This window comes from Herpailurus yagouaroundi, unplaced genomic scaffold (assembly GCF_014898765.1).
Source record: "Herpailurus yagouaroundi ecotype Mexico unplaced genomic scaffold, PumYag 197, whole genome shotgun sequence".
NCBI lineage: Eukaryota > Metazoa > Chordata > Mammalia > Carnivora > Felidae > Herpailurus > Herpailurus yagouaroundi.
Window position 1 is genome coordinate 19305177 of NW_024412428.1, and position 13936 is coordinate 19319112.

A 13936-nucleotide genomic window follows, 5' to 3' on the forward strand; every position below is an offset into this window, starting at 1 on the left:
AAGGTTCAAAGACATAATTCATATACACAGTCCCATTTTGAAATATGTAACTTAGATTATCTCAAAACTAAATTCTAAAAGAATTTCAAGTTCTACTAACAGAGCTACTTCATGAACACATCACTTAGTAACATTTTTTTCATTCTCTATAAAAGGACCCTGAACAACAGAAAAGATCTTCCAAACTACAAGTATTTATTTTCTAGTTTTTAATGATATGTTCAGAAAATAGAAACACAAAAAATCATCCCCACACACACAACCTCCACCAGTACAACAGAGAATCTTCTCTCTGATTAGCCACAAAATTAAACCAGATTCCCAAAAGTACACTGCTGAAAAAAGTAGTCAAATGATATTTAATGTGCTGCCCTAGGAAAGTCATCCTTACTCGCCCATGGCCCGTGAAATATGTTGGCACAATTTCTAGACAGGTGCTAACATGCCAGGTCTTATAGCCTGTAACATGCGTGCAGAATTAAAATCTAATGATTTCATGGAAAATCATCATGTTAGCTGAAAAGAACAACAAAAAATATATATGTTGTTACTACAACTACATAAAGTACATAGACACCTAAAAACATACATGGAAAAATGAAACGGTTTTTGTGTTTGTGTGACAAGTTCATTTCTTAAAAAATATTTTTAATGTTTATTTTTGAGAGAGAGAGAAAAAAAGAATGAGTGGGGGAGGGGCAGAAAGAGAAGGAGTCACAAAACCCAAAGCAGGCTCCAGGCTCTGAGCTGTCAGCACAGAGCCCAAGGTGGGGCTCAAACTCACGAACGGCGAGATCATGACCTGAGCTGAAGCCGGACACTTAACCAACTGAGCCACCCAGGCGTCCCCAAATTCATTTCTATAATATTGTCTTTAATCTTATTATTTCACTATTCCTCTTGAAAGTTTTAAATATCTAATGGCTTATTAAGATATGGGCATGAACATATGAAGCAAAACTTAATTGCAGCCCAAAGGGCTATAAACTAGTCAAGAATAACCTCATCACTTAGCTGCCTGCCTGACCATAGAAAAGTCTTTTCTGTGTGATGTCCTCCAAAGTTCATATCTGGTTATGGAACAGTTAGAAAACCCACTGATCTCTGAATATGATTTAAAAAACTTTTTAACAGCACTGCACAGGCTACCCTGACATCTACATTGCTATTTCTTTATTCCTGGATTTCTTATCCCCTTTACTAAATTTCTTGTTACTCTTTTTTTTTTTTTTTTTTTTTTTTTTTTTAGTGTTTATTTTGGGGGGAGAGTGCAAGCAGGGGAGATCACAACCTGAGCCAAGATCAAGACTGAGCCACCCAGGTGCCCCTTGTTATTCTTTTAATGAGAATTTAGAATGCTTACTATGTTCCAGGCATATGATACAATTATATATAAGGTATCAGAGCTGTCATCAAGGAATTTATAGACTGTGACACCAACCATGTATAGGAACTGTTAAACCCATCCCAATGTCACCACTATGGTCCAAATCACTTTATGTTCACAGTAAGAAACACCACCAGAATTCAAAAGGAAAAGACCTTTCTCATAAAGTCCCATAAACAAAATAAATTTAGAAATCCTGTTGTTCTAGAACCCATATGCTTGAACCCAAGATGGTTCTAGACAGCGGAATGCCAGAGCTAAAGAGCACTAGTTTCTGGGTGCCCCCCCCCAAAGACAAAACCACTTCTTCGAGGGGGGCATTATTGGTAAAACACCAAGTAGACCTGTGGGAGGGCAAGGGGAGTGTTTACGGAAAGACTTTTGGCAGGTGAACCTTATGATGCTCCTCAAACCGTTTCCGAACTGTGATACTCTCACAGCAAAAGGCCCTGGGTTGATTACCCATAGGCCCTGGCAGGACCAAGGAGGCAGGGAGTGAACTGAAAAGAATACTGATGGCTATATTTGTTGTGACAATAAATGTCTTTCCTTTTGGGAAACGGGGAATACACAGATTGACACAGATATCCTTCTAACTTCAACTCACCAGAGATTAACAAAAAAAGCAACCTCTGAAAGACTGGTGTTACGACCCATTCAAAATGGGCTCTTATCCATGCAAGGAAATATCAAAGGGGCAAAATTGTCTGGGGAAGGATAATAAGACACAGCAAATTCTGGCCAAATGGTAAAAGGAATCCACCGGCAGGAAGAATTAGGAAGACACAAATAAAATATGATTTAAGCACAATATTTGTAGCTGGGTTGCAAAAATGTGATGTTTCACAAATAAGAATTCAGCTTTAAATGATGTGAAACTAATAATTCATAAGTCGATAAGGAAATAATTGCTCTATCTGATGGTTGAAAGTTGAGGTCAGAGACGAAATGGCCGAGAGACTTCTATATGCCCACCTTGCACTGGCTTTCTCCAAAGGCTCAATGAAATGTCTGACCAGACCAATAAAATTAAAATATAGTCCCTCCACTGACCACCTCCATCAAAACTGCATCCTCGAACTCTAGATGAGATAAACACAGCATGATACAAGACATGAAGATATATTTACTTCCTCCACCTTTAAGTGTTTCCCCATGAGAAAGGATAACCACACTTCATAAGCTTTGTGGGGTGACCCCCCCATCTGCCAAGGCCTCCCATATCCATCATCTGTATGTGGTTTGCCTGAGACTGCTCCTACACAAACCCAATAAGTGAAAATCAAGGCCTTGCCACTGGTCTGTTGATGTTCTATCATTAGCTTCCTATTTTTTCCCCCACGTTTCTTAAAACCTAAGGGGAAAAAATGCCCACAATTTATTTCTCAATAAAATAGTACAAGAATTCATTTCCATGCTATCTGATTAAGACTTGCCACCCCTCTTTGCTGTTTCAGACTGAGGACAGACAGAAGAAGTGTATTTGGCAGAATTTTAGGAAGCAAGATAATAAAAGGTACAAAGAAGATGGAAAAGAAATTTGTGCAGGCCTGTGAGTACTGAAAAATAATAACCTCTTATGTAAGTACCAGGACTTTAGACCTTGATGGCTTGCTAATACCTTATTTTCAAAAATTAAACACTTTCATAATATCGAGCATTTTTTAAATGAAATCTTTGTAATTTCAGGCAGGTAGTCAGCTTAAGGTTTAGGGAAAACTAAAATAAAGAGAAACCCCAGTCTGGGTGATTATATTAATGACCATATAATTTGAAGGAGGAAAAGCTCAAGAGATATAAGCCCTAGACAGAGGAAACTCAAGAATCCCACATCAACCTCAACAGAGTCAGTAATTAAGTAATTACGGAGAAACTGGCTACTTGTATTTCTAATACTTTTACCCCTCAAGTGGTCTCAAAAAGTATATTTATGGCTCCTACTTTTTAAAAGGAGTATATATAGTTGAGAGAAGGCATTCTCAAAATACTCCTACTGGGGGGAAAGTTACCTATTTTCTGTTATTTATACCTAGAACTCCTTCATTTTGTGGCTGATTTATTTTCTGTCCTTTGCTTATTGGTTGACCTTTGCTCAAATAAACACAAGTTTCTCTGAAGGTTGAGCTGCGGATTTCCAGCACACTGAGCGCTGTACAACAGCAAAGGCACTGCTCGTCAGCCCACACTGATCTTCACGGGATGTTCCAGTGGTCACTTGGAAACTAAACAAACAGCGGCACTTCCGTGAGCAGAACTTCAGGTGTTAAACACACCCTGATCAAGTCAGATATCGGGATCCTCCAATAAGAGGACTTCCAGGAGCACCCCACCACTGCACAGCAGAGATCTCACCCACAGACACGATCTCCTTCAGTCCTGGTTGTCACAACTCAGTATTTATTAGGTTTATAATGCTCAACCGTGTTTTACTTAATATATTAAGAACACGTAGATGTAGGACTTCAACTGCCTAGCATTAAAAAGCATTTTTCATTTCAATCAACTATTTTAGGCACTCTACTAAAATTAAACCACTTGTTTTCTTTTAATTTAGTCTGGGTAACATCAGCAAAATCACAGTGACTTATCAGTGGTCATTTTTTCTCTCCGACAAGTTTTAAGTTACCACTACAAGTTTAAGATCTAAGTACAGTAAATTTTAAAATACTCTGTCATATGAAAATCAAACAAGAGTATGCTAAGTAAATGTTATAATTATTCAGATTAATTGACATCTGTTATCTTTAGCTTAGATAATCCACATTTTCATTTCCATTAAAAATCAGAAGTTCCTGGGGCGCCTGGGTGGCACAGTCGGTTAAGCGTCCGACTTCAGCCAGGTCACGATCTCGCGGTCCGTGAGTTCGAGCCCCGCGTCAGGCTCTGGCTGATGGCTCGGAGCCTGGAGCCTGTTTCCGATTCTGTGTCTCCCTCTCTCTCTGCCCCTCCCCCGTTCATGCTCTGTCTCTCTCTGTCCCAAAAATAAATAAAAACGTTGAAAAAAAAATTTTTTTTTTAAATAAAAAAAAAAAATCAGAAGTTCCTTAAGCACATTTTCTTCTTAGTAAGTACAGAACTAAAATATCAGATTACACAATTATTTTTGAAAATGTAAATAGTAAAAACAGTAAACTGGCTTTACATGTGGTTCTATAATATAACCTACACCGAAAGAAACCAAGAGAGGAACCAAGGAGTAAATTGAAATAAGGTATAAAATATTAGGATGAGCACTTCCCAATTATACCCAAATCCCCTAGCCCGCCAAGAAAGTCCCTTGATGGAGTTAAAGATGTTGTCTAAAAGTCACCAAAATAAGCACTACCTGATAAAAACAGAACTTCATTATTTTAAATTCATTATTTTAAATACCTTTCAACCACTAATCTATCCGTATGGGTTTGGCCCCAAAACTCTAATAAACCCAGAAGACGTGGGACAACGCACAACGAGCTCCATACAAAGTCTTAAATTACAGAAAGTTCTCCTTTGACCAATGGGCAAATGGACATTTGCAATATACATACAAAATAAGTCATTTCCATCCTAGGTATAAAGCATATGAACATATTAATCATTCTAATTTTCTAAAGCCTCAATTTCAAGTTATCTGTCGCTGCAGGACTGAAGTCCCAACACACAGGAAAAGGAAGCCAATCCAGCCACAACCTCACAAATCCCCATTGGGTTAGGATCAGCAATAACAGTATATATATTGCTAAATACCAAGAACCTGAAAGTGCAAATTACTTATTTAATACATCTCATAACCAAAAATGTTTTTGCAAATCTGAGATCAAAGCTAATGACAGTGTATTCAACGGGCTTCAGAGTAGAGAAAAATGTAAAGGACTTGCCTGAAGTGACTCAGCAAATTGGTATCAAAAACGAAAATCAAATTCCAGTTTCCCACACTGGCACAGGTTCTAACCTACAAGCTATTTTGAAAACATTAAAAAAAAAAAATACATATTTTTGGGTGAATTTAAGGTAAACAGTATGTCTATGTCCAAACTTCATCTCTCTATTTGTTTTAACTAATAAGATAATTCATTTAATGCATTCCCCACCTCATTTCAAACAAAGAATTTGAAGAGACTTTAAAAGTAGATACAATGGGGGCGCCTGGGTGGCGCAGTCGGTTAAGCGCCCGACTTCAGCCAGGTCACGATCTCGCGGTCCGTGAGTTCGAGCCCCGCGTCGGGCTCTGGGCTGATGGCTCAGAGCCTGGAGCTTGTTTCCGATTCTGTGTCTCCCTCTCTCTCTGCCCCTCCCCCGTTCATGCTCTGTCTCTCTCTGTCCCAAAAATAAATAAATGTTGAAAAAAAATTAAAAAAAAAAAAAAAAAGAAAAAGAAAAAAAGAAAAAAAAGAAAAAATAAAAGTAGATACAATGAAACCAAATCATAGAAATAAGCAAAAAGTCATGACAAGGAAAACAGGTGTAAGAACAGAAAGAAAATTGGAATAAAGATCTGTTGGCAAACGATAGGTTCCATGTGTCACATTATCCAAAAGGACCATGAATCGGGTCCTTAGAGCTGTCCCTCCCAACCTTTTTCACCTCATGATATACAGAAAACTAGATCTGAACAGCCACTGGAATAAATGGAAGAGATTCCTAGAGCCCAGACGACTGGATTTCCCCCTGCGCAGCTAAGGAGACCAGTTGTCAGGGTCTGTAACCCATTTGGATGATCCCAACATAATGCAGCACATGGGCTGGTAATTTCTGTCTTAGAGAAAGCAAAGGGTTTCTGGCCCTCTTAGCGCTTCTTCAAAGGAGCACTGAGCATTAGACAATTTCTTCAAAAACAGCCATAAAGCATTGCATATATGCACACACCAGTGCGAGCCGAGGGCACGTAGAATGAAGGCATGTCTGCAGAGGGCTAACACAAAGTGGGAAAACTGTATCAATGAACAATCAGACTGAGGGGGCCCAGCACAACTCCAGATTGGGCAAATGCCATCCCGCCACGCCAAGGCAGAGAGCTGGAAAAATAGGTCATTTTACTTCCGTGTTAGGTGTGCCTTTTATTTGTATTTATCTTTGATAAACTGTCTGTTTTGCTTTGGGGACAAATTCATAAACGCTTAGGAGCCAAAGTAAATTTCATCTGCCCTGGCAACTATAGAACCCACAGAGGTTTCCAATTGTCCAACACGCCCTCAGTCCTGAGGCTCTGGGCCTCTCAACCTCCTATTCACCACATCTTTGGCAGCTGAACTGCTTTACCTATTCTGCATGCCCAAGGGGGAAAGCTGGCAATGGAGGCTCAGACACGATACCCAATACTTTAATCGAGTAAGCGAAATCTCAAACACCTGCCACTTTGGCTCCTGTTTGAGATTTCTCTCCTCCACCCCTCTGTCTGACCCCATGAATGGCAAACCTAGTTAAAAAAGTAAATCTAAAATAACTCAACCATGAAAATGGGAATACCTATGCTTTTCATTCTTTGTTTTGTTTTTCCTGCTGTAGAGAGATGCAAAGGCAGGGGTTGAAATGGTATCTACTAGAAGCCTGGAACAGATAATCACTAATGGCTACAACTGAAACCTCAACTCTACACCCTCAGAAAGGCCCCTCTCTGGTTTCCAAGCTCAAGCAGGTCCCAGTTGGGCACAGTGTAATTTGATCTTGTCACAGGCAATAAGCAGCTATTACAGGAGATACATCAAGAGGATGTTATTTTCTGGAAGAATATTAGATAAGGAAAGGCTCTTATTTCTCACTCATCCATAAAAATCGGCACATAGGAAACTACACAACAAGTCACCAGTCACCCCAAATTCTCTAGAGACGGCAGGGTTTTAAATGGACTTTCTTCTGGGAACCTTTGTGAGCATGTTTCCATTACACCTGCTGCTTGTGACAACACTCACCACACAGCATGAGTGGGGCTTATTTTAGGTCTGCCTTCCCCACCGTACACACCATGAAGACAGGAATCATCTGCCCTACCTCGCCACTATATTCTTGGGACGTTGCACAGTGTTTAGTATGGCAGAAACATTTAAAATTTGTTGAATGAACTGTCCAAAGAAATTAAATGGAATAAATATTTCTTTCTGCTTTTTTTCTTTACTCACCCTCACTTTTCGCAGACAATCTGCAGCTCAGCACCACAGTGGCACCAATCGGGACACGGCTCAGTCCTTTCTCTTTAAAGATCATAGAGATCCAGGAGAAAGTGAACGGACAGGAATTGGGAGGTATACAATCTGGGCTAGGCTGAGTTAGATACTTGCAGTTAGAAGTGACGGAAACCCACTGGAGTGAAAGGAAGCACTAATGAATGTATCCAGTAAAAGAGGGAATCTCTTGAACTCAAAGGCAGAAGCAGAGCCAGGGTTCTGGAGGGGAGGAGGAGAAAAGCCTCGGGCATCATCTATTTAGGCTTCTCTCCCTCTTGAGCCAAGTGGTCCTTCCTCCTTGATTCGGACTTCCTTCTAAGTGGATCAGCTTTCACTGTTTCTTTACTCACAGCTATAAGGTCTACATATTCCCAGCTCAAGGGACCAGCCAAGGCTGAAACTTAGCATTTCCTACTCCAAATTCTAAATTCCGGGAAAATCAGGTTGGCTCAGGAGCAAACAGCCTTAACCAGGCAAGTCTGGCCTCTCCTCATTCCCTCCTAAAGGGGAAGTCAGAGCTTCTCAGAAAAGATCAGGTCTGAGGACACCCCCAAAGCACGATGTGCCTGTTCCTTACCCTTCCCTTGTGTACCACTCCCCCAAGTTCATCCAGTCTTATCATAAATCCCTGCCTTTCAGGCTCTCTCCCAACCATCAAACTCTGTCTCCACTATTCATTCTTTTTCATCCAATGCCTTCCCCTTCTTCCCACCCATTAAACTCTCGCTGCTTCTCGCTGCTACAAAACAGTACTATCCTACCCAGAACATGACAAATACTATATTAAATTTTAATAAATGAAATAAACAAGTAAGCCATATATTACATGTAAAGATATTTTCTCTATGTTTTCTTCTGGATTTGGAATACTACTTATTATATGCCACTATAAACACATTATATGGTCATATGTGCCTTGTGATGTCCATGTCGTAGCCTCCAGACATACTGTATCTTTTTACTTATTTTGTAACTAATACCACATAACCATTATTTAAGGACAAAACTAAGTAATCTCTTAACAAAACACCTTTCAATAGGAAGAACTGAAAAACAAACCTTTGGAAATTCAAAGCTATTTCAGGTTTTCTAAGTGTCCAAAAATATAGCATAATTCCTTATGCAACAAGATTCTGCCTCTCTCAAGTTAAATAAAACGGACTCTTGCTCAAATATTAGTTACCATGTTATCTAAATGCATTCAACTCCTAGGAACATAAAAGCCAATCTCTGATCAATTGTGAAGAACATATCGTTCTTTTTACTTCTCCACAGTAGTGGAGTTATCCAACAATGAAAGATTATGGAAATCATCTTGACCATATGCACCTTAATTATCTGCAAACCCTGGCAACTAGCACAGTGGCCTGGATACAGCAGGGGCACAATAAATATCTGATCCACTAGAATGTGTACTTATATCTAAGTATGTAGAAATCAATACTATACATGCATGAGGCTTTTTGTATGTGCTCATAGAATCATGTGTAAAATAGATCAGCATTTGGCTATAATGTCAGAAGACACTCTTCTCAATGCACTTTAAAGTGCATTCAGGGGCGCCTGGGTGGCGCAGTCGGTTAAGCGTCCGACTTCAGCCAGGTCACGATCTCGCGGTCCGTGAGTTCGAGCCCCGCGTCAGGCTCTGGGCTGATGGCTCAGAGCCTGGAGCCTGTTTCCGATTCTGTGTCTCCCTCTCTCTCTGCCCCTCCCCCATTCATGCTCTGTCTCTCTCTGTCCCAAAAATAAATAAACGTTGAAAAAAAAATTAGAAAAAAAAATGCGGATTCTGATTCTATAGATCTAGCATAGTACCCAATACTTGTATTTTTGGTAGGTTCTAGGGTGACCTTAATGCTGCTGGTTCACACACATTTTAATAGCAAGGTAATGCCCTTTCCACTCCCTTTATGGAAGGCCACAGGCAAAATACACAAATAATGAAAGGGTCCTCTTTCTGAATCTCAAAGACTGTGTTCAGTCACTAGGAATATGTATGATAATGTTCTCAGGGACTTATCTGTATTATCAGATTCAAGTCTTCAATAAGTATTGATGTACTGAGCACTTTTGCCAGGTGTAGGAGCCACAGCAGCCTTTCGTCATTCACACAGCTGAATAAATGATAAAAAAGCAACTAGAGGCATCTCTGTATTCTCAGTGACATTCAAATAAAGACAGCATCACAGAATGACAGCAAAACGGGTTTAGATGTGTGTATAGGGAAGGGGGCGCATAAGCAATTGCTTAGGATCCTGTCTCCATGAGGTTCCTACTCAAGTTCATCTCAAGAAGATTCCTTGCTTACCATCCCTGAGCCCTCATCTTTCTGCCCAGGTCTAACTCTCCTCTGTCTTCATAGTCAAGGTAGTAACAGATCTCTAGAGTCAACTTCAACTTGCTGGACTACAGACCTTCCCCACTCCTCCAGTTAGATACCGTGTCAGGTTTGATGAAAAGGGAAGATCGTAGAAAAGACTGGTTATACCACTCAAAGATCAGAAAAAACAATCAGTCAGAAAATTCCTTTCCCTTTCCTTCTGCCTGAGCCCTCGTCACTGCCACCGCTTAAAGAGGAAGTTCACCTAGGCCCTTTGCTGCATAAATGCTGTCTGCTGGAGGCTCAACAGGTTAAGGGGCCAATACAAGTCCTCAGAACCACAAGAAGTTTCTTCTTCCCTCATGCAGGACTGACCACTTGGTTCAGCTTGTGGTTATCACTTGTTTGTTATAAAATTCTAAAGCCACACAAAACCTCAAAGATAATTTGAAAATCACAGAAGCCCATTATATCCTTAATAATTCATTCGTTCATAAACAAGCAAAATAGCTATTTAAGTTATTACAGCATTCTTTTGCCAGAGGCATAAACTTAATCACATCTATAATTCAGCATGAATTTATTCCGGTTGTACACCGTGGCCCATACTTCTCAAACTGGGGTACCTGTATCCAGGGACGGGGTGCACGCTATAGCAAGCCGGAGGGGACACAGGCCCAAAGGACAAACCTGAGGGATTTTTCTAAGGTGTCAGTTTTAATTAAGATTTGAAGGAGAGTCAGGGAAACATTGAATAATATAACTAATAACAAAATTAAATAACTATTTTATACTCAAATAAACATGGAATAGGATCCCCAAACCTCATCACTTTTTAAAGACAAAATGCCAGGCTAAAAAGACATTTCCTATTTAGAGGTGCTAGCTATTCTGTAGGAGAACTTCTGCCAGCACACAAGTCTAAGAATCAAATCTAAGGATGTTTTATAATATATTTAAAGATTAGCTATTTATCGGCACAAGGACGTATTTCGCATATAAAATCTTGAGGACATGAGGCTGACTTCTACTTAGAATGTTTCAATTGTAAGCAAGCCCTTCTGGGTACCAAATGGTCAACGCTGAATGTCTTGTATTTGAATGAATAATATAACAATAGTGCAAGAACAAATTTACTTCACAAAGGTAACCACCAGGCAAAAATTTAAATGTCGAAGGAAGAACTCCACAAGAAAGTGAAACAAAAAGTTGGAAAGGAGGGAGACAGCTGTAATCAGAAAGCCAATGTCCTATAGCCCGTCTTCCATTAATCTTATTCAGAAACTATGAATATATGGTCAATTTCAGAACAATTTTCCTATTTTACATACTGAGAGCTAAAATGATTTAATATGGTACTTTCCATCATAAGGTTAATCTCAACCCTCAGACATCCCCACTCAAGAAGGAAACACAGAGAAGGCAACCTGGAAAGGAAGTGGTCCACGTCTAATTTCTAAAGACAGGGATCCAGATACTTACAAGGCATCATATGGTATATGCTTGGCCAATATTGTCCACTGTCTCTCTTTAGCCATACACGAACGGTCCTACAAAAGAAAAAAAAAAAGTGTATGTTAAATCACAGCGTTGTTAGTCATGGGAAAATGTTCATAGATGGAAACCAAACCTCTTAACTTTAATTATATATATCTTAACTATATATGTTATATATACATATAGATCTTAACTCTATATATACTGCATATACACCTATATGTGTAAGCATACCACTTATGCCTCTCTATAGATCCTATATTTCTTAAATGTAAGACTTGTGTACACTTAGAATTACATACACCTTTGTGAATATTGTCCTCATATATGTCTATATACACACATGTGATAGCAAAGATGCTTGAAAATTACTATTTTTGTTGTTTTGCCTCTCCTAGTATGTGACCTCTGCCATAGTCTGTTGGAAGTATTCATCTGTCTGAAAAGTTATTAGGTTTAACTAGTGAAGGATGTGTGAGGAGATAAAATGAAGAATCTGACATACAGAGAAGGATTACATAGTAAGTGCTTTGTCTTACTGTAGTGCCAGGCCATTATCCTGAGTGAAGGTTTCTCCAAACACGGTCAGGTAATGATAAACTCTGAGACTCAGATTCCTGAGCTAGAGGGCTGGCCAATGGGGCCCACCGTGAAACAAGGGAGATTCTGCAGCAAAGGCTGTGGATTAAGTTCCAGGCCAGCAGGCCAGATACAGACATGGCAGATGCCCGGGAGAGCTCAGAGAGAAGGAGCCAAAGAGAAAATGAACCAGTGAGGGAGCACCACTAGGTTCTTACCAACCAGAAAGGCCCCACCATAAGTTACACCAGCCATGACATAATCGGCACATGCCAGCCAGGCAAACACAACTAGAAGGTAATAGGACACTCTTCTAGAAACCGGAGGAAGTAGCAGAACTCGAACTAAGGGGAAAAAGCAGTTCCCCACTGCCAGAATATCATATAGGCCATACCTCTCACCCCACACACTTAAATCATCCCAGGGAAAAAAGCAGACAAAGACTGAGCAATTTTATCTTACATATTTCAGTCATCATACCAGATTAAGTTTTAAATTGTATTGGATTTTTTTTCCCTAATCAATGGGTCTCCCACCAAATGGAGTAGCAGGATAAAAAACCAGACCAACTACAGACACAATAAAGAAATGCCATTTTCTCAGCCACAAGATACAATGTAGTGATGTACAGTGACATAGCTATATATATTGATGCAAAATTTCATCTTTTGGGCCAACTATCCTAATTTATGAGATGGACAGATATAATGGTAAATAACTTATAAAAAGTAATTCAATATATACACTAAATACCTATCAGTTTCACTTAAACAAAAAATTTTTTAAATATGCTAGTACAACATTTTAATATGGACATTATTATCTCAACAAAAATAAATAGGTGACATCACCAAAAAGGGCAGAGCAGGAAGCTCCAGGAATCAGTCCCTAAACCAAATCAACTACTGAGCTGGCAAGAACTATTTTAGAACTCTGGGGTCCCGCTAGACACTTGCAGCATCTGAAAAATGCTTGATGAAGAAAGAAGCTGGTATATATCAGTGAATTTCACATTTTACTAGCAGCTGCCACCATGCATTCCTCATCCTTAGAGAAGGCAGCTGTGGCAACAGTGGCCCATACTCACAGGATGGCTTGCTGGTACCAAGGTAGGAACCCATCCTCCAACACTGGGGATGTGTGTTCGGATCTGCCTGTTGGTCCACTGAGAGAGGAGGGAGAGACTGGCCACTGTTTCAAACCCCTACGGCTGAAGGGCTTCCCAGGCAATGCCTGTCAAAGGAATTTAAAGAGGCAAAGACCCCTTTTTTCTTTATTAAGTCCAGGCATTGGAAGAAATCACAGGTTGACCTCAGAGATAACAGAACACAGACTTTAATGATCACATACAATAAGGAATATAGTCTTTGCAAAAATAATGTGTTAAAGTCACTAAACAGAAAACTGCAACATTCCAAAGTAACAGCAGCAATCTCTGGAGAGGAGGGAGAATGTGATTTTCAGAGTTACTATATTATACTGTCTAAAATAATCAATTCTCAAGAAAATAGTACAAAGTATACAAAGAAACAGGAAATGGCCTTTTCATAGAAAAAAAAAAGTGACAAAAACCAATGAAGAAATCCAACACTGATTGGTCCTATCAGACAAAAACTTTAACTATCTAGGGGCACGTGGGTGGCTCAGTCAGTTAAGTGTCCAATTCTTGATTTTGGCTCAAGTCGGGACCTTGCAGTCGTGAGACCGAGCCCCATGTCGGACTCTGTGCTGAGTGTGGATCCTGCTTGGGATTCTCTCTCTCTCCCTCTCTCTCTCTGCTCCTCCACTGCTTGCACTCACTCCCCCCCAGCAAAACAACAACAACAACAACAACAAAACACAACCTTTAAATTAACTATCTATATGCCCAAAGGCCCAAAGGGAAACCATAAATAAAGAACTAAGGGAAATCAGAATAAGGATGTATGAACAAGTAGGGCATCTGAATAGAAGACTGAATTTATATAAAAGAGAATCAAATAGAAATTTTGGAGCTGAAATGAAAAACTCACT

The 13936-nt window shown here is 39.7% G+C and overlaps 1 protein-coding gene across 2 annotated transcripts in view; it reads right to left on the reverse strand.

Moving 5' to 3' along the window:
• WDFY2 (WD repeat and FYVE domain containing 2) overlaps window positions 1-13936 on the reverse strand; it is a 178802-nt gene that overhangs the window by 90341 nt on the left and 74525 nt on the right. For both annotated transcript variants that reach the window (XM_040448343.1, XM_040448344.1), the window contains one exon: window positions 11330-11397. In XM_040448343.1, coding sequence (XP_040304277.1) covers window positions 11330-11397 — 68 coding nt within the window. The remainder of the gene's footprint in view (window positions 1-11329; window positions 11398-13936) is intronic.